This window comes from Aplidium turbinatum, chromosome 5 (genome assembly GCF_918807975.1).
Source record: "Aplidium turbinatum chromosome 5, kaAplTurb1.1, whole genome shotgun sequence".
Classification (NCBI taxonomy): domain Eukaryota; kingdom Metazoa; phylum Chordata; class Ascidiacea; order Aplousobranchia; family Polyclinidae; genus Aplidium; species Aplidium turbinatum.
Window position 1 is genome coordinate 36,190,405 of NC_137476.1, and position 26,117 is coordinate 36,216,521.

The window sequence follows — 26,117 nt, forward strand, 5'->3', positions numbered from 1 at the left end:
AAGGTCAGATATACATGATATGCAATAGATTGAGTTGCGTGTACACGTTTTAATAAGTATCATTCATAACAAATGATAGCATTGGTTGTTTTAAATGACCAATATGTTACATGCATCACTATTAATGCAAACATGACGCAAAAATGACTGAGTCTTGATATCAAGATTGCAGAAAAACAAATTTAACATGAACAATTGAACATCCACTCCTTTTCTGAGTTACTGGATGGGCGTATTGTCGGCAATGTCGTATAGTTGTTGAAGTTTTTGATAGCTCTAATAAAGTACAAACAACAATTGTTAATAATAATAATTATAATAATCATGCTTTTATTTGCGCCCATTGTGATAACAGGCAGTACACTGCGATCACAGATGCGATATAAATAAGATATATAAAATGATAGATGTATCAAATCTAGTTAATATTCTCTAAAACATCTACAGCCTGTTTTACCCTAAAACGGAGATCATCAGAAGGTCCTTATTCAAATAGAATTATGATACATATAAGTAAATAGCCTACGATATACGATAGATATGCGACATAATTTAATACTTTACTGATCTTGCAGGTACCACTGTTTACGTGTAGGGCAAAATGTCATAGTGTGATCTACACTTCAAATACGTCCATCAATGTCTAAAGAAAATCTCAATGCAAATATATTGTTGTTACACAACATGATGACTAGTTTGCAGTACGTGTAGCTTTGTTGCAATTTCAAGTAACTAGTAAAGAGGCAAGACCAATCGTTATTGCAAGAAGCTTAGCTTATCAAATTTCTATAGCATCAAATCTATAAAGGTAAAGGTTTTATTGTGTTTATTACAAATACCTAAAAACAAGAGAGCACTGCTAGTGCTACAACCTTACCTCAAATAAAAAAAGGAGATATCTACATTAATATTCACAAGCAAAATATGCTTGATCATCACATGGTTTGGGAAGTAAGTTGATTCCATTGTCATATGTCAAGGGCCATGACATTTGTTGGCAAACACTTGCATTAGATGTTGGATAGTCTGCATCAGCTATCGCTGTTCCGTCACTCCAAAACCAACTTGTCTCGCCGACATCTGATTTCGCTCCGATGAATACGCTGTTGTCTGAAATGGAAATTTCAGAAAGTGTATGCTGTAACTGTTTCATGGCCGCGATTTTGTTTCTTGTTGTATCCACCAACCGAAATTCTTGTACAGTAGCGCCTAAATGATAAAAGAAATAAAGCTGCTTTCAGTCTAAGACAGTTAGAAAAATCACTGCACACAGTGTGCCACTGTCTGCAGTTATATAACATCTACATATAAACAACCATACATGCAACCTAGGCTACTAATAAACTTTTGTAATGTGTTAATGCCAACATTTTTCAAGTGTAACAAGGGGCGTTGAGAAAATAATTTCAAGCCTAGAATCAACAAAGGAAGCAGTTCATATACACTCAGAGGTGGGCAAAGTTACTTTCAAAAGTAACTGAGTTACAGTTACAGTTACTTGGCCAAAATAGTAACTGAGTTACCGTTACAGTTACCGATTTCAGAAATGTAACTAGTTACAGTTACTAGTTACAGTTACTAGTTACTTTCAGTTACTCATAAATCTCAACATAAACGCTGTAATCCAAATTTAAACAAACACTTATTTGCGGGAGGCGCATCCATTCTCCTCAACATTTATTAGATGTATCACGCACCCTGTGGTGCAAATTCTTTTCTAGTTACGCAGTTGCCTTTTCCTAATGTAGTTTGTTTTCCGTTTGTCTGTTTTCCACACTATTGCTTATAATCGTTGCGTGTTTCTTGATGCTTATAGCATAGATATCTTACATATAGATATGCAACTCAGCAATCGTGGAATTATCGTCACGCTCGACTGACTTTATGGACACAATCAACACTCAAGGTTGCCAGCTTGGCTAGCGTATCTATGGTAGGCTATTATTGTACGGTTTGGGCTTGGCGAGAGAGAGAAACCTTTTATTGTGGTGGCTTTTGAGCTCCTTTGGAATATTTTGTTTGGCGTATATTTCAAGATTCTATTTGAATAAGGTGAATGGATGCCTAGGTAGCTTGTATTTAAAAACCGGAAAATTTAAGTAGTTTTAATCTTGCCTAATACTTCTTGCTGCTTCAATTACCTTGCAAAGAAAAATGGATGAAGTTAAATGCATGCTGAAGCAATTGTCTGAAGAAATCAAGGAAATTCAAAAGGAGCAAAAGACAATAAAAGGGAAGTACCAGACTGAAATTCATAAACCAAAAGCTGACTCTAATGGTACATCCTGTTTTGCAGATTTACAAAAAAATCCTGATGTTGAACGACTTGACAAAAGAATCGACCATCTGGTCAATAAATTCAACATGATGTCTTCTGCCATGAAAAAAATTGAAAACAAAATGGATGACCAAGAACAGTATACCAGACGTGACTGCTTGATTCTTCATGGATGCTCAGCCATGCCTAAAGAATCAATCAGTCGCTCTCCTCCTTCTTTTTTTACTAATTTTGTAATTCAAACCATAAATGAGAAGTTAGATTTAAACATCACAGATTGGGACATAAGTACTTGCCACCCTTTATCTAACAGAACTGAAAATGTACCAATAATTGTGAAATTTACTAGGAGGTCAACTCGAGATCTGATCTTCAACTCAAAACGCAAACTTAAAGGAAGCGGGATGGCCATAACCGAGTCCCTCACCAAAAGAAGGCTAGCATTGCTGAATCAGGCCAAGGAGAAATTGGGAAAAAGTAATGTTTTCTCATTCAATGGAAAAATTTATGCATATGTCCACGACAAAAAGCATTGGATTCAGACTGAAGATGACATAACAAAGTTAAGCAATTAATATTAATGATTTAAATGATTTCTTCCATACATTAAGCTCCATTATCTGTTGAGAATTAAAATGTTAAAACCTATTTTAGATGGAGTACTGAAAAGTACTGCTTTTTGATATAGCATTTCTTAAAGTCAGCTTGCAATATGCTGACATAACTTTAAAACCTCCAGTCAACCTCAACTTTATTATATTACCTTAATTACCTTGTTAAACTACTTTAAACTATTGATAATATACTTTTGATTATTGTTCAAATTTTAGCATATTTTTCTGCTTGTTTGTATACTCAGCAGTAGGCTGTATTTAAATATCATGTTCGGTTGATTTCTTCACAGCTACACAGGTAAGTCCATATTATCTATGCCTACATGTAACATCTGTGAGAAAGTTGTTCGCAGCAACCAGAAGTCCATCTCCTGCAGTGTATGTAATTTGTCTAATCATTTTAAATGTACAAACTTAACTCAGACTGATAGATCTTATTTCTGTACAAACTGTTTACATAACTCTTTACCGTTTTTCAACTGTAGTGATATTATATTTACCCAACTTTTTTCAATCAAAACAGCACAACTTCTCAACCAAGAGCCTACATTGCTTAATGAACTTTTTTCATCACTTGAAAATGAAGTTGTAAATACTGAAGAACTTGAACCTTGTTTTCAAGCTAATGATGTGTATGTGTATTCTAACAAAGTACATTTTTTCGTAACAAATATGCAAATAAACAAATCCCTAATAACTATGCACCTTAACATTAGATCTTTATCAAACCCAAAGAATTTCTCAAAATTGCAGGCACTTGTAACGTCAATGACAGTTAAACCACATATTATATCTATTAATGAAACATGGCTTAAAGTAAACCAAACTGGTGAATTTACCTCCCTAGAAGGGTATGTTTTTCTCGCAAATAGTAGATGTAAACAAAGGGGTGGAGGAGTGGCTCTGTACATAAAAGATAGCATTATGTTCTCTGTAAGAAATGACCTGACTATTATGAAAGAAAAAATTTTTGAATCCCTTTTTGTTGATATATTTGTAAACAAGAAAAAGTTAACTTGTGGTACTATATATAGATCTCCTCAATCACTTTCTGCTGCCAACTCTGAGTTTCTACAAACACTCCTTCCTACAATAAAAACAATATCAAAATCAAATGCACAATGTTTCATAATGGGAGATTTTAATTACAATTTATTGGACCATAATAATTGTCACACCAGCAACTATGCTGATGCTATGTTTGAACACAGCTTCCATCCATTGATAACTAAACCAACTAGAATTACTTCAGCCAGTACCTCATGTATTGATCACATATGGACAAATGTCTATAATGCCAAAACAAATGCTGGTATAATAGTTGACTGCATCGCTGACCATCTGCCTGTAATACAATGCTCTCAATTAGGTTCAATAGAAGAACTTTCATTAAACAAAGAGAAAAGATGCTACAGCAACATTAACATGTGTCATTTTGTAGAAAAATTATCTAAGCTCAACATTAATAACATCATGAATGAAACCAACACTGATGTAGCTTATAACATGCTTTTCAATAATTACGTTGAAGTATTTAAAAGCAGTTTTCCAGTGAAATCTGTAAGAAATGTAACAACAAAATGCTGGTATGATCATGAACTCAGTGATCTTCATAGAATGAAACAACTGGCATACAAAAAATATCTTAGAAAATCTTCTGAAAAAAACAAATCTAACTACAATGCTCTAAGAAACTTTTATACCAGGTCACTAAAGCTGAAAAAACAAAACTATTTTAAAACTTTACTGTTAAAGCACAAAAATAACCTGAAAAAAACCTGGAATATTTTAAATCAATTATTAGGTAAAACCAGATGCAATGAACAGTCCCATCTTGTTAAAGGTGATGAAGTACTTATACAGAATATTGATAAGGCTAACTACTTCAATGAATATTTCTCTTCAATAGCATCAAATCTAGTGGATAAAATTCCTAATACAAGTACCAAATTTTCAGATTATCTTTCAAATCCTATCAGTGAATCCATTTTTTTGCGCCCCACTTCTGCTGATGAAGTCAAACAAATTCTTTCTTCTTTTCAATCCAAACTTAGTTGTGGAATAGATGAAATACCAACAAAGATATTAAAAGTTGTACCACAAAACATAATTATAGCACTGACCCACATCTTCAATTTATCCTTAACTAACGGTGAATTTATAACGGCATTTAAAACATCTAAAATAATACCCATATTCAAAAAAGGCAAAACTGAAGACTGTAGTAATTACCGCCCCATCAGTCTATTATCTTCCTTTTCTAAAATACTTGAAAAAATAATGTACAACAGAGTGTATAATTTTCTTGAAAACCATAACTTTTTCTACCCCCAACAATTTGGGTTCAGACAAAATCATTCAACTAACCTCGCAGTTTTGCATCTTGTCAGTAAAATTTCAAATGCATTTGAAAAAAAAGAAACCACCCTTGGTATATTTTTAGACCTGTCTTTCTTCGTCGTATGAGCTGTTCTTCTGGACTATATGTTTGGGCATGATGTCATCAGCCACTCGACAGTTTCGTCATCCAGGGCCTTCAGTCCAAGCGCTCCATGTGGTGGTTGATGGATTGGGCAGTCATGGACGACATGATCTACTGTCTGGTCTGTGGCGCCACACTCGCATCCCGGTGAGGGAGCCAGGCCCCATTTGCACATGTCTGAACGAAAGCGACCGACGCCGGTTCGTAGGCGGTTAAGCCGGACCCACGCAAGTCTTGCGAGGGACATTCCCGGAGGGTGGGGATCGACGTCGGGTAGGAAATCACGGAGTCGGGAGGTGTTGTTTTGCCACTCCATGTTCCATGTGTAGTTCGTCCAGTGTGCCGCACTTATTCCAAGATCTTCAACGTTGTTCAGAAGCTGTCGTGCGGCGGGCACAAATGGGCGTCTTGATTTCAGTCGCTGCTGTCCTCCAGGTAGGCGCTGGAATGTACTGTGGAGGAGGTGGTCGGGGTCCAGTGCGCGACGAGCAAGGGAAATCATGGCTCCTTTACGGCGAAGCTCAGCAGGTTGGATGCCTGCAAGGATGGGAAGGCAGTCCGTTGGAGTGGGACGCAGGCATCCAGTCACAGTGCGTAGTGCGTCATTGATGGCGGTGTCAATGTGGCGGGTGTGAGAGCTGCGGCACCACACTGGTGCGCAGTACTCAGCGGTAGAATGGACAAGGGCCAAGGTAGCTGTGCGAAGGGTTTTCGCATCAGCTCCCCAGCCGGAACCCGCCAGCCGCCTCAAAAGTGCAACGCGCGCAGATAGTTTTTTGCGCAGTGACTCCAGGTGTCGTCGGTACGTGAGTGACCTGTCCAGGGTTACGCCGAGGTAGGTGGGTTCGGCGCAGTAGGGGAGGTGTTCGTCATCGGTGGTAATGTTGATCTCACGTTTTGCTTCCTTGTTGTTTAGGTGGAAGGCCGCCGACACTGTCTTTGCCTTGCTGAGCTGTAGCTTCCATTTCTGGAGATATGTTGATATAGTTGACATGTCCTGGCTTAGGTTCCTCTCCATTGACTGCCAATCTCCGGCTGGATGCAGGAGAGCCAGATCGTCTGCATAAGCATACTTCCTGGAGATGGTGTCAGGCAGGTCATAGATGTAAGTGTTAAAGAGGAGGGGAGCCAGGACAGAGCCCTGTGGGACGCCGTTCCTGAGTCGACGTAGTCTACTTCGTCGGCCGCTACCGGTGGAAAGGGTAAAGCTGCGGTTTTGCACAAGTTCCATAATCATATGGACCATGTGCCTGTCAGGAAGGAGACGGAGTAGTTTGCAGGTAAGGCCGCTGTGCCATACAGTGTCGTAGGCAGCCGTGAGATCGACAAGACCTGTCTAAAGCATTTGACACAATTGATCACAAAATTTTGTTAAACAAACTTTACTATTATGGTATCAGGGGGGCAGCCCATGACTGGCTCAGTAGTTACCTACTAAACCGATTTCAAGTAGTAGAAATATCTCAATCAATGTCTACTAAACGCAAAATATGTTTCGGGGTCCCCCAGGGTTCAATTCTAGGACCTCTACTGTTTTTGATATATATAAACGATTTCTGTAACAGCTTACAACACTCTGAATCTGTAATGTTTGCTGATGACTCCAATTTGTTTTTATGTGGTAACAGTATCACCGAGCTTTATGAACTGGCCAATATGGAAATGTTAAATGTAACAGACTGGCTGGCAGCAAATAGGCTGTCGTTAAATGTAAATAAAACTAAGCACATTTTATTCAACAATAATAATAATACAAAGTGTTTTAACTTCACCCATACATTATCTGTGTACAATCAACCCATTGAACGTCTTAACACTGTTAGTTTCCTAGGCATTTTACTAAATGAAAATTTGTCATGGAAATCTCATATGATTCACTTGCTACAAAAACTGCGACGAAATTTCGGAATAATCTGCAAGATTAAACCTTACTTAAACACTGCGAATTTGATTTCTCTCTATCATTCTCTCATTGAAAGCAATCTAAGATATTGCATTAGTGCTTGGAAGCATGGTCATGTTACCATTGTAAACAAACTGCAAAAAATTTGCAACAAATTCATAAAAATGATCACTAAGCATGAACCACAATACAATGTCGACAGTTTTTTCACAATTGATAACCTTTATACCATCGAAACTGGCAAATTCATGTTTAAACTAAAACATAATCAACTGCCTAAAAACTTTAACTCACTATTTCAACTTAATAGCAACTTGCATCACATATCAACTAGAAGTAGCGATCGATTTTTTCTCCCCTATTACTCGAAAAAGTTAACCCAACAATCCATCCAATTTAGTGGAGTTAAAGTCTGGAACGATCTCCCTAAACACATTACTGAAATCGAAACCTTTTCATTATTCAGCAGCAAGCTGAAAACCCATCTGCAAACAAAAACTCAAACCGATTAGCATACGTCCATTGTGTAATAGATACCACTTTTGTACATTTAATCTTTCAAGTACTACTGTCAATGTCGTACATCTGCCATCACCACCTTAAACTGTTCAGTTTCAATAGGCTGCAATTAGATGCTAATATGTTACCAATGCAATACGCCTTTAATTAGCCGAACCACATATAATATACTTGTTCACAGAACCTTATAACTTTCTGTTACTTTGTTGTGTAGATTTATTTGGCAAGAGTACTTCAACAATGAAGCTGTAGGCCTATCACTCTCCAGAAGTTTGGTTGGAAATTCATTTCAAGAAACTCCATCCCGCTCCGATACCGAAGTCACCCGCATGCCATCTAGACCATTTTCATAATTATCATCTTCACTACATTTTTCATCATTCATGATCATCAGTGTAATATCATGCTCAAATAATAAGTTAATTAATCTAAATTCCTGTACCCATCAGTTATCAATTCCTATTCAATATCACACCACTGTCGTTGCTGCGAACACTCCATTTTACTTAAAACGATGTACTGTACATAGTATTTTGTATATGTAATATGTTTAATATGTAAATAATATGTAATATGTTTAATATGTAATTTGATTTTTCTTTTTTATATTGGTTGTAAGGTTCAGTCGTCCCCGCATGGTTTCATCAACTGGCACACCTCCAGTTGCTTTAGGTATGTGGAGCCAACTGGTTCTTCCAACTAATTCATCTACTTTAAACTGTTAGGTTTGGTGGCCGTGCTTAATTTACTTTCGTGTACGTAACCTTTAAGTTTGCATCGCATGCACGTTTTAAACTTTGTAGTTTTGCCACCTTTTCCTTTTGTTGGTTTTGTTCCCGTTCATTATTTGTAACTTTATCATTGCTGTTGTTTTCCGACAAAGAAAAATAAATTGAATTGAATTGAATTTTCACAGAATAGCCTACTATGCAAAATCAAGACAATAATCTTTCTTCACGTAGGTTATGCAACTTCTGTTTCATGATCGTTGGAACTATCATTTAAGCTTATTTCCAGTGACTCATTAAAACTTGTTGTAGGCAGTTTACAAACCTGAGATAGAGGGGCGCCGGAACGATTTTAGGGTGAGATATACGGTAGCGATAATGCTGGGCAACTTGTTCGTTTTCCCGCTATTAGCCATGAAAGTCGAAATGTGAGACAGATGGATAATTGCAATAGCTTGAACAAGAAACGAAAGGTAAATTTCACATTCATAGCATCACAATCTGCTGCAAAGTATAAAATGTGTCCACGGGATAATGTGTGTGGGCCTACTGTAGGCTATAGGCCCTATAATTTGGCTAAAAGCGAATAGCAGAAGTTGTTAGCCTATATTGCAAAATTTGCAGTAGCTTACATGACCTTAAAAGGGCACCATTGCCCCCATCCAGAGAAAATTTGAGGGCAGGGGGCATCCTCCCCCCTGCTGAGACAGCTTCATTAGCATCACGGATCCAACCGCCAAACCAAGACAATTTTAATGTTTGGTACACACCATAACTAGACTACCAAATGCTATAGCACAGCTTTCGGTAGCCAGCAGTAACTTTCATTTTGGTAACACTCAGTAGATTAATTGAATAAAACTTCAGCTTGTCCTGGAACTACAGCTCCAAAAAAGGTCTTTACCTACTTATCAATGGTTGACAGGCTTGTTTTTAGGCATTGTCGGAAATTTTCAAGCATTTTCAGGGGTTGTCAGGCATTGTAGAGTAGCTACTTTCAGGCATTGTGTAGGATTTCCAGGCATTGTGATCATTATCAGTGGTTGACGGGTTTGTTAGGCATTATAGAATATTTTCAGGCATTGCCGAACATTTTCAGGGGTTGTCGAGGATTTTCAGGGGTTGTCAGGCATTGTAGAGTAGCTACTTTCAGGCATTGTTGGGAATTTCCAGGCATTGTCTAGGATTTCCAGGCATTGTCGATCAATATCAGTGGTTGACAGGTTTGGTAGTCATTATGGAACATTTTCAGGCATTGTCGAACATTTTCAGGGATTGTCGAACATTTTCAGGGATTGTCGAGCATTTTCAGGGGTTGTCAGGCATTGTAGAGTAGCTACTTTCAGGCATTGTCGGTAATTTCAAGGCATTGTCTAGGATTTCCAGGCATTGTCGATCATTATCAATGGTTGACAGGCTTGTTGTTAGGCATTGTCGGCAATTTTCAAGCATTGTCGAACATTTTTAGGTGTCAGAGGTTCTCAGGCATTGCAAAGTACTTTAGATTTTTTCTGGCAGGCATTGTCGGCAGTGGCGTAGCTGGGGAATGTGTCGCCCGGGGTGGGTTCAGATTTTGCCGCCCTTCAAAAAAAAAGCATGTGAAAACAGGCCCGGATTTAGGGGGGGAAGAGGGTGCAGGTACCCCGGACCCCCCGACTTTTAAAGGGCCCCCCTATGTGAAAAAAATGTGATTTTTTTTAGCTTTTGTGGTTTCTGCAATATGCTGTGCAGTGCTGGATTGATGCTACTGTAGACGTCGAGGGGGTGTTTCGCGCCGTAGGCGATTTTTTTTGCACGGGGGCTCCTGATCGAAAAGTGCCCCGGGCCCCCCATCAGCTAAATCCAGCCCTGTGTAAAAATGAAATGCGTTTTTTATCAGATTATAATCAAAATCAAAAATCGTAGTCTGAAAGTGCCACCCCAGACGTGCCGCCTGGGGCGGTCCGCCCCTCCCTCCCCCCCTAGCTACGCCACTGATTGTCGGACATCTTCAGGTATTGCCTAGGATTTCCAGGCATTGTCAAACATATTCAGTGGTTGATAAGTTTGTTAGGCATTGTCGAACGTTTTCTGGGGTTGTCGATAATTACCAGGTTTTGACAGGTTTGTCAGGCATTGTCGATACTTATGATAGCCAGGTCATTTAAACGCTGCTGTGTTTGTGTATACCGTAAATACGTTTACAACCTACGCAAAATAGAAAGGGATCATTCTGCTGAGCATGCAGAGCTGGGAATAAAAATGCATGAAAATGTTCGACAATGCCTGACAAACGTGTCAAAAACCAATAATGATCGACAATGCCTGGAAATCCTAGACAATGCTAGGAAATGCCCAACAATGCCTGAAAGTAGCTTATTCTAGAATGCCTGACTACCCCTGAAAATGTTCGACAATGCCTGACAAACGCGTCAACCACTAATAATGATCAACAATGCCTGGAAATCCTAGACAATGCCTTGAAATTCCCAACAATGTCTGAAAGTAGCTACTCTACAATGCCTGACAACCCCTGAAAATGCTCGACAATCCCTGAAAATGTTCCATAATGACTACCAAACCTGTCAAAAACTGATATTGATCGACAATGCCTGGAAATCCTAGACAATGCCTGGAAATTCCCAACAAATGTCTGAAAGTAGCTACTCTACAATGCCTGACAACCCCTGAAAATGCTCGACAATCCCTGAAAATGTTCGACAATGCTTGAAAATGTTCCATAATGACTACCAAACCTGTCAAACACTGATATTGATCGACAATGCCTGGAAATCCTAGACAATGCCTGGAAATTCCCAACAATGCCTGAAAGTAGCTACTCTACAATGCCTGACAACCCCTGAAAATGCTCGACAACCCCTGAATATGTTCGATAATGCCTGAAAATGTTCGACAATGCCTCACAAGCCTGTCAACCACTGATAATGATCGACAATGCCTGGAAATCCTACACAATGCCTAGAAATTCCCAACAATGCCTGAAAGTAGTTAGCCTACTCTACAATACCTGAGACCCCTGAAAATGTTCGACAACCCCTGAAAATGCTCCACAACCCCCCAAAAAGCCGACAATGCCTGACAATTCCCGACAATGCCTGACAATGGGTATTTAGAGGTACCCTCTGTGACTTTGATTTGTTTTCAATCGCCAGAATCTCCATAAAGCAGTCCAAGCGGAACGAGAATGTGACGTCATCACAAGCAATCCATACGTCAACTTGAAAACGAAGAAAGTTTTATTTAAACAAAAACCAAAAAAATATATTAAAAATAAAGTTGTTTTGCTGTGCCAAGTTTGAAGTCAATGCATACAGCCATAGCTACGCTGTTAGCCTTCAAACATCGTAACGCACCACTGAGTTGCATATCTATATGTAAGATATCTATGCTTATAGTCAGTTAGTTATAGTTACTTTCAAAAAGTTTAAATTTATTACAATTTATACATATTTTCAGATTCCTGATGAGGGCTTAAGTTAAGCCGAAAACGTTTGACTGTTAAACTACTTGTAAGTATGTAAACTATATTGTTGTAATGCTCAACCCTGTGGTATTGTTGTGTTTTGCCTGTCTTTGGTACAAAAAAGAAAACTCTCTTCCGAAACTATATTCTCTTTAAATTCTCGAAACAAAGGAAATAATTTGTTTTCCCTGCTATGACTCGAAGTTACTTAGACATCGACTTCCAATTTTGAATCGAGAAAACAATGATGTAATAAGGTTGCGAACAGTGAACGTAACACCGAGACTCCGGGTCCTAAATACTCCAAAAATACGACTCCTGTACACCTCTGGCAGCTATACGACAAGCATGAACTGAGCTATTAAGTGTTGCCAAACACTTTTGCTAAACATTGCATAGAAAGTCACATATTGATCAATCACCAAAAGCAATTAATTTAACCAAATCAGTTCTCAAAAAGCGCTAAAAAAGAGCCAAATCGCCAAACCATAAATATGAAGCCAAACGTCTTAAAAAATCGTCAGATTTCTGGATTTTGGCGATGAGTTTGCCAATATGGCAATTCTGCTCCATAAGATCACAAAACAAGAGCGCCGCGCATGGGCAGTGCTGCTCCGATACAGCTGCGAGAAGAATGCATTATTGAGCAACGCGTAGCAAACACGCATAAAGCATGACACAAACATGTGCAGAGTAATGGACGGCAATTAGAAACATAAATTTCAATACAAAAGTAACTTGTAACTGTAACTGTTGAAAAAGTGCTAAAATAGGAACTAGTTACCGCGTTTCGTTACTTTTGGAAAATAGTAACGAAGTTACTGTTACAGTTACTCAAAAAGTAACTAGTTACAGTAGCCTAACTAGTTACTTTTGTAACTAGTTACTGCCCACCTCTGTATACACTGTATGTTAATGTTAGTGCAATATAAATGGTAGTGCAATTACTTGGAAATGTCAAAACGCCCAAAAATGCCTTATATTTATAAGCAAAAGTAATGTTTTGTTTAGTTTAGCATTACTTTATGTTATAATTTAAAAATTTCAATTTTGAAGCTATTTTGAGAAATTAGAATAAAAACCGACTTTGTGATGTTTTTTCATCTCAAACACTTTATTTCAATAAATCTGTTGGCTAAAAATTTAGTTTCTATACATATGGCTATTATCTTGTAAAATATTTTGGTTCTGTAATTTTCATAGCAGCTCCCGTTATTAGCGATTAATTAGCACGGGGCTAGATAGCCTGTGACGTACTTTCCGCGTACGAAAACAGCTCGTATTACAAAGGGTTAAATACAGTTCTTTAGTAAGTGATGGCAGACGTTCACACTGCACAGGTGCTTGATGGGGTACTGCTGGTTGTTGCCAAACACGTAGAATATTTTTAGTGGCAAACGCAAGAATATCAAGCAAAGATGCCAATTTTTAAGTGCCTTTCAGTTAGAAAATTATAGATTAACAAAGTGTTAAATAATAATAAATTCAAGATGAATGTACGACTAGTCCAATTCATGTCAAGTTATCTTGTTGTGTATCGCGATTTCGAATAATAAATTCTCTTCAGCACAACTTTATAACAGGCATAGTAAAATCTTCAGTATGTCAGTTTAAGAATGCAGCAGTTAAGTTTAGAAAGAAATCAACAATAGTGTTTTTCGGTTGCTAAGAAACAAATAAATTTAGTCTGCGAGCAGTAGTGACAATATTATGTAAATTATGAAGGGAATTAGGCTAAGTCATACATTAGTAAAACGGAGTGACAACGCCAGGGAGGGATTCTGGGGAGGCAAGCCATCCTCGCACAAAAGTGACACAAAATTGCCCTATAACGGATCAAATTGATACAGTCACTATCAATTAAATGCAAAAAATAATGAAAAAGGCAATATAACGCAAGAGAACAACTGTACGCCCAGACTAAATTTATTCGTTTCTTAGCAACCGAAAAACACTATTGTTGATTTCTTTCTAAACTTAACTGCTGCATTCTTAAACTGACCTACTGAAGATTTTACTATGCCTGTTATAAAGTTGTGCTGAAGAGAATTTATTATTCGAAATCGCGATACACAACAAGATAACTTGACATGAATTGGACTAGTCGTACATTCATCTTGAATTTATAATTATTTGGCAGTGCATCCTATGGATCCGTAATTGGGCCTCTCTCTTGCATCAGCTTGCTGGGCGTGCAGTTGTTCTCTTGCGTTATATTGCCTTTTTCATTATTTTTTGTTAAATAATACTTTATATTATGTTTTTATGGTACAAATTATGGTAGACTTCCTGTACTGTGTATGACTTTTGAGAAACCTTTTTGGTGTTTTTTAACAATGGTTCTTCTAATTTTACGCTTCTAGTCTTTACTATATGCAGATATGTAGTTAAACAATTTCTATTCATGACTGACCTGGAATAGTCAAAGTGATATAATTTCTTTCATCAGGTGACGGTACCGCAAAACCATCAGGGATTGGTTGTCCAGGAAGCAGCAATCTGCTACTACCAGGATTATTAGCATACACACGACGTAGTGTGATTGCATTTTCAGTTTCAGGTGTGCCACCAAAGAGATTAAAGTTGTGTCGCCATCCTTGGTCGCAAACTCCACGGTAATTGTCTCGTCCGATGAAAAAACAGAAGGTTGCTCTGGTGCTGAAATCTCCAGTTGCTCTGCAAAACAAACCATCATCTTTGCACGTTCTTTTGAACAAACTCCGATGTTACATGACATTGATATTAGTAATGAAGTTAGGTGATGGAGTTAGTTAGGTAAGTGGTCTGTTTTGACTCACAACAAATGTACAATAAATTCCCGCTTTATAGCAGCAATGTTTATTTCAAGACTGTGGAAACATTCTTTAAAGCTTAATCTATGCAGACAGAAAATTGTACGAAAAGAGATAAATTTAAATTAAAAAAAAAAACAATTAACGAATGAGATAAAACTGAAACAATAGCATAAAATATTATCACTCGTTGTCAAACAGTTTCACTTGATAGATGTTAACCCAACCTTGTTTTAAATTTTTATGAGTGATTGTAACATTGACCATTTTTAGTCTGATGCAAACACAAATAAATGAATCTCAAGGTTGATCTCTAGATTTTTTTTTCACTTCTGAAACAATTTAAAACTTCTAACATCTCTCGAGATGGACGATTTCAGACCCTTTGAATATTTTATTGGTCTATGGACTCCAGGTGATTGTAATCTCAACGTTGTTCTAAAGATTTATTTCTTGTTACTGTTCACTTTACTGTACTGTCGCATTTTCATCTTTTTTGTATGACCTTGGCTGATTTTTATGGAAACCCATTTTAACATTCTTTAAAAATCTATTTGGTCTATGGGCTACACTATGTAGTCAGTAAAAATGCATTGGTTTTCAGAAGATATAGTTTCGGGAGAGAGTTTGTTTTTTTATACCAAAGGCAGGCAAGACACAACAATACCACAGGGTTGAGCATTACAACAGTATATATTTTTTTACATATTTAAAAAATAGTTTAACATTCAAACGTTTTCGGCTTAACCTAAGCCCTCATCAGGAATCTGAAAATATTGATAAAATGCAATAAATTTCAACTTCTTGAAGGTAACTAGCTAACTAATTGTAAGCATCAAGAAATACGCAGCGGTTAAAAGCAATAGTGTGGAAAACAAACAGACGGACGGAAAACAAAATTACTTTAGAAAAAGGCAACCAACATGACTACAAACGAATTAGCACCACAGGGAACGTGATCGATCTAACTTAGTAAATGTTTAGTAGAATGGACGCGCCGCCAGCAGCCGCTAGTTACCTTCAAGAAGTTGAAATTTATTGCATTTTATAAATATTTTCAGATTCCTGATGAGGGCTTAGGTTAAGCCGAAAACGTTTGAATGTTAAACTATTTTGTAAATATGTAAAAAAATATATACTGTTGTAATGCTCAACCCTGTGGTATTGTTGTGTCTTGCCTGCCTTTTCAGAAGATATTTAGTCTTCAGTGGTTAATTGTTGATTTCATAATGCTATTGTCGGTAAACAACTTCCAGCATTCGTAATTCTTGACAGTTGCTTTTCGGAGTATGAAAAGTGGTCACAGCGGTAAGCCATATATCTCCGTGGGAAGCTGTAGGATAAAATTCCCAAATCTTTCGTCTGTATGCGATGACACCCAACGAAAAAATCTTTTGAAAGAAACCTTTCTCGAATTGTATGTCAGAACAGCTACACGGGCTGTTAAAAAAGAGAGCGCAACACTGTACGCAACAACGAAAAATTGTCACCACAAACAGATTTCCGGATAAAGAACGGAAATTTCATCTAGCTAGTACGCAAAAGAGAACAGTTTAATATCTGATCAGCTATTTTATCGACAATCTGCAAATGACAAGAACTGATTGCGGTATTTCAAATGCAGATAATTTGCGTTTATGACGTAACAGTCAGTAGGTCTGTTGTGTAATTTCACACCAGTTAAATCTGGCTGATGTAACATTTCATAATTCAGGAGTTAAATCTGGCTGATATAACATTTCATAATTCAAGAGTTAAATCTGGCTAATGTAACAGCTTCTAATTCAAGATGATACAAAAAGTTCATATTTTATAGAAATATTCTGTGACGTAAGACGCCAGGTAAATTATGGCGTTAAAGGTTTTATGTTTGATCTGGGGAACGATTGTCCGTAACAAAAGGCGTAAACACTTGCTCTAACCAAAAAATATCAGCTGCTACCGGAGCATTCACCATTGCAACTAAACTGATGTCCACGTCAAGCAGCTTTGCTTAGCTCGCTGTACCGCTTAGATCTGTCCTTGTTACGGTACTAATTTTTTTTTTGGGTTTTCCCAAGCTGCGGCGACCACATCCGGCTAAAATCTTAGTTTGTTGTCAAATTATCATTTTATTTGGAGTTTATTGTACATAGCTCAGAGAAGAAAGTCAAATTTGGTTTAAATTTTGAAGATGGTCATTAACCGTTCACGTCATAATGTTTCTGTTTCTTGCAAATATATACATGCTGCGTGAAATTGTTTCAAACTGGCGATTTGTTGATTCCGTATAATTTAGAGCCCCTAAAAGAAAAGCATCTCCTTAAAAGTGATGCAATTCATTTCAAATAACACATACAGCATTACGTGACATATTTCCTAAGTGTCGTTGAAAAATTACCAATAAGGAATGAAAGGATAATAAAACAAAATTGAAAACACAATTCTAATTGCACACTCTTGCTGTAATATGTAGCCTACCAGGGATTAGAGTAATTTAGACCACAGAAAATGTAAAGAAGAAAGCTTAAACGTTCATCTCAAAGTTTTTCATAATAAACAAATTTGTTTTTTACGTAGTTATCAAGGCTATGGAGTCGGAGTTGAAGGGATTTGGCGTGTCCGGAGCAGGAGTCGTTACAAAAATTCGACTCCGACTTGATACAAAACGATGAACAATAAGATATTTGTTGAAATCTTTTTCAAACTATTGTTTTTTGTTTTGCTTATTGCACTTTGAAGGTCTATAAGAAAACAGAAGTGTTTGTTTTTGTCAATTTTAGAGGTGGTTACAGTGATAGAGCTACTGCATACAACGATCATAATTATAAACATTAAGATCAGAAATGTTAGCATAAAGCATTCTCACAGCGGCAGATCTAATAGAAACTTTTAGGTTTAGAGGAATCGTAGATAAACACAAACCTACTATAAAATACTGTTATTTCAAACCTCTGGAACAATTTAAAGCTTTTAAGATTCCCACGAGGTGGACGATTCCAGTTCTCAATATTTTCTCGATCTCGAAACTCCCGTCCTCTAAATTTATTAGCTCGAGGTTTCGATGGGTTCACGTAAACATCAACTGTCACCAACTGTTCTGCAATATTAATCATATCACGTTTAAATTGGTTGTGTACAACAGATTACTTCTGGTAATTCGTGTAGTTTTAAGAATTATGATTTAGTGGAATGATACATTTATCCAAAGCATTCTCGCCTATTTGTGATCCGGAAACTAGTTGGTAATGCAATATTAGTAAAGAGAATACTTGGTTGTGTGGATAAACCAAGACACGACACGAAATTTAACATGATCAAAATCAAAAAATGACAAAAAAGATAATAAGGCACTTCACATGACAGTTTGATTGCCACGAGGAAAACACATTACATGACAATTGAACGAAAGAAGTGTTTCATGGTTAAGAATATTTAGTATATTATGCAACATGCTGTGTTGTGGCATGGTTTTATCTGTTTAAATGGGCGAAGCTAATGCATCGGGTAATTTTCTCTAGCAGCTCTCTACGATGCTTATCTTGATGGTTCGTGAAGTCGTTTTTTCATTTGGTTTACTGCAAGAATCAACTTTTAGGAACTCATTGTAGGCATACATGTGCTGACATTCCCTATGCCGGGTGGAGATATGCTGTTTTTTCATCCTTGTGCTACGCCAGCTTTTCCTGCATCCACCATCAGTTGGAAAAATAGCACTGTTGAAAATGTTGCAAGAAACGCAAATGCCTTAGATTGCAGTTGTATTGATTGATCTTGCTGTACCGCTTCGGTCGATCCTTAGTACTAGTCTACTGTATATTTTGAACTTAACCAGGCTGCTCTGACCGCACTCAGTAAGTAATTGAAATCTTTGCGTATAGTATAAACACGGCCCTTTTCCCTACTTAGTTTAGCGAAAAAGGTCAGATTTGTTTTCAAGGTTTATGGGCGACTATTGCTTGTTTCGCTGCGTTTAATATATCAAGTTATTTGTAATTCAGGTGATGTCAATCTTTATACTTTAAATCAATTGTCTATTTTCGCATAACAATCAATGGAAAAGTAATCAACAATAGCCTAGTATTAAACAATAAGCTGAATAATTGTTTCATACCTTGGTTGTACTTTTGTTGCATAAGTTTTATAATGGTGCTGTTTTGAGAGTTATCTTTAATTTGAGCAAGTCTTCCGCCCATGGAAGAGCAAGTTTCGCTTGCGCTGTTAGCATCCGTTCTGGTGTCCGAGAAAACATAGAACTTTCCAACTTCCGAATTGACTATTTAAAAATTGTAAGTTTTTAAGAAATGATAAATGATAGAATAAATATAAACGAATTTATTTTCACAAGAATCAGTTCAATTAGAAACAGCTAAAAATCGCAAATGTTGAATTTACTTTCTTCTTTAACAAATAAAACAAATCAATAGTTTCTTTTTAGTTAAAGTCTAAACCTTACAAAAATTTGGCCAAATCATCACTCACAACAGTATTTCAGTAAAATGTCATGTTCTACAATGAAGAAAAAATAGAAGAAATGAAAATGGAGGTTTTGAACATTTAGGCTATTGACTCTTTTTCCTACCTATTTAAAATATAACTTTTTTTTCGCTTCATAACCTTAACCCTTTGAAGGTTGTGGGGGGCTGTCAATTCAACTTTTTTGTATCAACAGTTGTATCTCTAAAACCACTGAGGTTGCGACTACGAGATTTCTTGAATTTTCCTAACTTTTATTCACCTCTATTGAGCTCAAATTTTGAGCGAATAAAGGTTATAAATTGAGAGATATAAAGCATTTCTCAGCACATCCTCTGAAATATTTCATATTTTATTGTTCAAAATTTTCCCACCAGCTGGATGAGCTTACGTAGAGCATCATCGACTTTATCGGGTAATCTTACTCTTAGTATTAGCCTTTTATTTAGCCGAGTTCTCATTGAACTTACATTGAAAGACGCTGTTGCAACTACAATACATTGCATTTAAACCGCGTTTTTTGTCGCATAATCTTCCATTCGTTTCGTGGATTACATAATAGTATTTGATAAACGCCACTCTGCTTCTAATCTTCAGCTGGTCTACATTTATTAATAAAGCGTAGGAGTTGCTGGTTTAGGAACCGAGGTCACAAAATCGTAATCCAAATTGGTGTGACGCGCGTTCAGAAATCTCATTACTGCATGTAATTGATGAAGTATTGTTCTTTTGGTCAAGCGGCAAGGTTATGTTTGAGCGTGGGAAAAGTTATTGTTTTGCATGGAAAATATAGATTCAAATTGAGATTATGTAAAAAAATTTTAATCACAACATTGCAACTAGCATGTTCTTCATTACTCTACCAAAACATAATGTGTAAACTCACGCAATCGCAAAATAATCCAAAAGTCATTAGTCACCTCAACATTTCAACGTATATGAGCAGTTCTAAAATTCACATAGTTTTAATTGTCGGACATGCTCAGCGTGAATAATTTTACTAATTGAATCCCAAAATTTGATACCGTGCCCATGGCCACCTGGAGATGCGGCCTGATTTGTCACATTTTGCAGATTTTGATTTCAGCTATTGCTAGTGCTTGACTGACATTTTTTGAGGTGTTTTTACTTTTTGCAGTTTCCTAATGACATAAAACTTTTTTTCTGCTTTGGGGAAGCAGTAGCAAATGAGAAAAAGTAAGTTGAAAAACGCTAAATCAGACTGTTATTGAAAAATTAACAGTCTGACTAAAATCTTCGAAATCAAATTTTCTTTGTTTTTTAACATGTGAGGATGTTAAAACTTATTGTGTCATCTGAGGAAAAGAGAAAAGAAAGCGTAAAAAGCTAATTTTTAGAAAATTTTATTTAAACGTTCGCCCAAAGTTAGAAAAACCTGGAAATTTGCGCAAAATGTGACAAATCAGGCCGTATCTTTAGGTGGCCATGCCGTGCCTTAAAAAATAACAGAGATATCACTCCTAAAGCATAAGAAGAATCGACAGCCCCCCCAAACTGAGCAAGACTCCAAGAGCCCAACCTTCAAAGGGTTAATGTATTTATAAATTTAATGCAGGTTAGATAATTTTAACAAACAGCTAATATTATTATCAACAAGCAAGTACTTTTAAAGATGAGTCACCTTGATTAATGTCATTTGAAGGAGGTTGCACCACTTTAACAAGTCGTTGGACGGTTTCTAAGAAATAATGTATGGATTATGTGCAGATGAGCAACGGAAATGAAAATTGAAGTTTTCGAACAGAAGTAATTTTACAATACGCTACGGTACCAAAGACACATAATATACAATAAATAAATTAGACTGAATAAAATAAAACTGGGAAAGTTGATGAAGATTAAAAAAACAAGATAAAGAAAGTTCGGAATCCGAAACAGACACAACAACATAAATTGCATCACTTAGTGATTGCTTCTGAATATTAGGTATATCATCCATTTGAGGAAGTGTCCTAGTACCAGATCGCCTTTTCTTGTAAGGTTTTCTCACTTTTGAATAGCAATATGACAGTTCAAACGCAATAAAAAAATAGATTTGGCAACCCAAGTTAAGCAGCTTCAACGCAGAAGTTCGAAGGAATGGCTTTCGACTTTTATGGCTCCATTTCACTTCGTATCTTCCAAGGAACTCATTGTACAGTGATAATTTTTTCATGGTTATTGTAAAATATCACAGGTTATAAGCAAGTTCACCAGATAGGTGTTTGAGCTTAGAAAAATATATTCCTAGTTTCCATAGATGTTTACGACTATTCAATTGTTCAGCAAAAGCTCGATAGCATTGACGTTAAAAAACACAAAATTCAAGTAGACAAGTTTGGAAAACAATGTCTTTATTGCGAAAATAAATTCTATCATTTGGAGTATGTTTGGTGATAAACAAAAGTTATAATAATCAAAATTGCTTGGAAAATGGAAATTCAAAAATAATAGCTTGTAAAAAATATTAAATTAAACCGGAGTTATTTTGAAAAGAAGTTACAGCTCCAGCGCTGATGCTAGTGGATTTATGCTTAACGGCTTCTTGCTTCGGAGGTGAAGCCAGAACAACTCTTTGCTGTGGCTTGCAGCCCTGATGTAGTCCGATGTATAGTTATTGAATTTACTGTACAGTAATTTTGTTCTAAAGTATGCTAAACAAATGTGAAAGTGTGGGCTGATGTATATTTGTCACAATTGTTCATTGTATGATAATAATATCTACTCACCATTGAGGCTTTTTAATTGATCGACCAGACCTTGAAATCTTTGGTTGTCGTCACAATCACACTGACCAGGTGGCCCAAAGTCTCCCTGGTCACCTTTTGACCCGGGCCGTCCAGGAGGCCCAGATTTCCCTCTTCGTCCCTGGACAATTTCTTGGGAAGATTGCACTTGCTGGTGCTGATCAATCATTTGGGAGAGAGGTAAACACAAGTTAAAAGGGTTTATCCCACACACAATATGAATAACTAGAAGTGCAATGGTGATTTTGATCAACATTTTCTTTAATCGTTCTTTCTTTTTATCCTAGTGAAATCCTGCCAAAGATCAACAAAAATAGTTTATCTAGACGTATAGTATTTATGTTTTTATTTGTTGAAGCGTTTACGAAGACGTCTATAATGTTATGCGCCGCTTCCTAAAATTTCACTGGCAATTGATTTAAAGATGTGGAAATGGATTGGATATGGAGTTAGTTAGGTGTCTTATACCCCCCATCCGATCACAACTCCATATCTAGGTGGGATCTACACAGAAACAAATGCACCCATCATACCGAAGACAAAACGATGACGCATATGCATTGTGGAGTTTGGTTTAACCTTATTTCTTATGACGTATTTTAGCCAGTTGACTTGCGGACGAGGGTGGGGGGGTCGGTTCGACACTATCAATTTGAGCTCGTGTAACTCAAAAACTACGCAAGATAGATCAATCAAATTTTTACATGATGCAGATAATTTATCTGGCAAAATAGCATCGAAAATCTTTGCAATTTGTATAACAGCGCAATTTGAAAAATCAAATAATTTGATGGTTGGTCATATTTTTTTTATTTGACTTGAGAAATCGTTTCTTAATTACCTTATGATTGAGTGGGACTGGATGATTCCATTGTGTTCGATTTTATTCTCTTACGCGTGGACGTTGTCCACGCTTCAATGAAATTGTAATTGGCGTCTGACTTGCGTTTCTTTTTGTTTTGCCCGAGGCATTGCAAAAATCTTTCGCTTTGTCTCAACATTTGCAGAGAATGAGACAAAATCACCGCAAAAAACTGTTTCAAGTTATTTTTGAGCCATATGTTATTGTTATAGTTTATACATTTTCAAACGTACTGTCATCACTTGATATTAAAACTAAATCAAGCAATGAGCTTTAGTAAACATTTTATTTGTAACCATTGTGTTCAGTTCAGTTTTCTTTTCACACTCATAATGTCCAATTTGGTTATACATGATCAAGAAACACTTTGTTTACAGCACATCCCAGGGAGCTATTTATTTGTTTTTAACATTGTTTCAAAGTCTAGAGACGTTTAATCGATGTAAAAAGTATCTGATTTGCTTTCTCGCTAGCGGTTGATACAGAAAAGTAAGGTAGCCTATTGGTGTCACATGGTGTTTGAACCACAACCTATTCAAAGGTAGTTACTTGCTTCGATAGGAGCTCGTTCCAACTTGGACCTTCATGCACTTCAACAACAAAAAGCGTCTAGAACTCCTGATTGATAAACTACAGTATGTCACGATGCATTACAAAAGTGATCTGTTTCCATACTTACCAACAATGATCACTTTGAATGAAATAATTTTGCAAACACATTTGATAAAGTGTAGTGATCATAATCGTTCAGTCAAATTGTATTGGTAGGCTATTGAAAAAGTCGTTTGTACATTGCCAAAGGGAACTCCCGTTATGCGTGACAAACTCAAAGTCCTTACAATAGTAAACATAAATAGCCTACATTTAGCAAGATATCAAATCTTGCAAAAAAATCTTTTTTGGGTTGATTTTTATTATCGTACAAAAAAATCACTAAAATTTTAACTTTTTTTTTCGACAAAACTGACAGTTTTTGATATTTTGAAAATGAACGTCTAAACGATTGAATTGGTATTTTTATGTTATCAACTAGATTTGCAAGATAAGGTTTTCTACATGTTTTTTTAATTTGTTGGACATGCATTTTGTGTCAAGCTATTTCTTACGCATTAGAAGATTTTTTTCTCTTCAAATTTTGAATTAATATTTTAGATGATGTTTAGATGATTATTTTAGATGATGTTTGCGGTTGATGGCGTTACTGCAAAAGCCATCTTTTGTAATTGATACACACCCAAGAACAAAAGGCGCATAAACTACTGCTGGCTGATAGACCACGTCACAATACATCATAATGATGTTTTTCCGAACCAAAGACCCAGAAAACCAATTTTGTTGTATATTAGTTCAGACGTAGAACCAATGACAAAAAGTGATTTGCTGATTTGAAACAAAATGATTGCTGTTCCCAATGTGCAAACATTTTGAAAAAGTAATCAAGTTTTGACCACAGCTTTCTGGTCCACTTAGGCTACTCTGGTCAATCGACTCACGTTGCAAATAACTTATCGACATTATTGGGTAAGCTCACACTGAAGTTGGTTTGTGTAAAGTCTTGCTTGTGAAAAAGTTGAAGTAAAAACAAAACATGAAGTAAGTTATATTTACAAAGTATTATATTCTTGAATCAACCACAGTTTAAAAAAAAAAAATAGTTTGAACAGGTTTCATGTAATAGAATCTATACTTGATATCATCGCGAAGGATCAAATAGCTGTAAAAATCACTTCGAGCAATTGTTTGTTATGATTTTAATTTTTCATCATGCAAACCAAGGTGAACCTCAACATACATATTTTTATGCCATACGACAAAAATCCTTTTTCTTTAATTAATTTTATGAGTTTTATAAAAATCGTTTTTCCTTTTTTTTAGTTACTTTTGGGAGACAAGGAAAACAATCCGTATAAAAAATAATTCAATTCAACATATTTCCCTTATTTTGTCAGATGTGCATTTTGTGTACCAATTTTTTAGAAAAATTGCTGAGTATGGTATAGCGTTTGAGATGCAGTCAAAGAATGCAAATTCGCGGTTGATGGCGTTATTACAAAAGCCAATCTTTTGTTACGGAAATGTATTCGAAAACAAAAAGGCTCAAAAGCGGCTGACTGATAGATTACGTTACGATGCGTTACAAAAACGAGGCATTGATGTCAGATTCTTTCAACCAAACAAACAACTTTGCTCCAAATGACATAAACATCCAAATTTATTGAGAAAATGATATACGCCTACACCTTTTTGAGGTAAGCTTTTGAAGACCAACATTTGAATGAAAATTTTTCTCGGCAGCCGATTTGCAGCAAGAATTGACAGCGATAGACACGTGTTTCGCCCATGTTTGAATTTATTGAGTTCGTCCTAATAGTGTTTCTGCTGAGATATATCAAAACGTTTCAATCCTCATAGAGAAAAAATAATTTTGTAATCTCTCAAGCAACTGCAAAATTACCATTTAGGTAAAGATTCATTGCTGACAATACAGTATGTGCAATGTTTGTCAAAGCACAACAATTTAGCTGCGCGTGTTTTTCCACAAAAGCCAAGCAGTTTAGGCAGAAGATGTCAAGTTCGTTTCAGTATCCTTCAATCTCTCGTTTTTATAAAAACATTTTAACAACATCCATAAATATTCATGTAAATATAAGTGTACCGGTACATGCAAAAGTTTATTGGCGAGTCAAGAACTCACTCCTTGTTACGTTCCAACAAGAAATCAACAAAAAACTTCCCACATCAATTTGTTTGTTTTATGAGATAGACTGAGTTTTGTCAAGAATTTTCCCACTGCTTCTTGTTATAAGTTAGAAACAAACTGTATTGGCCATAGAAAACAATGAAAAAAATTACATCTTTTTCAGCATGGCTTATCGTATACTTACTCTCTGATATAATTTCAAAGAAACTCAGATGTAATTAAAAGATTAATCAAAGCAACTCAAAACTCGAGTTTGCAAACAAAAGGCGGAATCAATATGGTTGAATGCTTTATAACAAAGCCAACTCACGAGACATCTGCGTCGTAAATCCACGCACGACTGCGCTCAGTAATCCTATTAATCCGTATAATTTGAAAACAAAAGGACTATAGCTAGTAGCAAGCTAAAATATCAGAGTATGTTGTGAAAATCACGTCATATCTCTAAAACTATAGACCACAGCAATGTCATTTAAAGCGGAATAAATACTTGAATAATTTTTAGGAAAAGTCAAAAAATTTCAAAGGTGTGGATTGCGTAGTTCTTTAGTGATATTGCTTTGAAAAGCGCCA

At 36.4% G+C, this 26,117-nt stretch overlaps 2 protein-coding genes across 2 annotated transcripts; one reads left to right on the forward strand and one right to left on the reverse strand.

The window, feature by feature from the left end:
• LOC145771227 (uncharacterized) lies at positions 1-22,150 on the reverse strand. Its single transcript, XM_082582960.1, has 7 exons — positions 21,964-22,150; positions 20,877-20,933; positions 18,873-19,034; positions 17,711-17,858; positions 14,401-14,663; positions 878-1,110; positions 1-276 (listed from the first exon to the last, which is right to left on the reverse strand). Exons 1-6 carry the CDS (start codon positions 22,148-22,150, stop codon positions 905-907), a joined length of 1,023 nt encoding a protein of 340 aa, XP_082439086.1. The 3' UTR covers positions 1-276; positions 878-904.
• Positions 2,390-8,703, forward strand: LOC145771323 (uncharacterized). The gene is made up of 2 exons (XM_082583070.1): positions 2,390-2,755; positions 8,011-8,703. The coding sequence occupies exons 1-2, from the start codon at positions 2,401-2,403 to the stop codon at positions 8,046-8,048; spliced, it is 393 nt and encodes a 130-aa protein (XP_082439196.1). The 5' UTR covers positions 2,390-2,400; the 3' UTR covers positions 8,049-8,703.
• Positions 22,151-26,117: the final 3,967 nt, after the last annotated feature.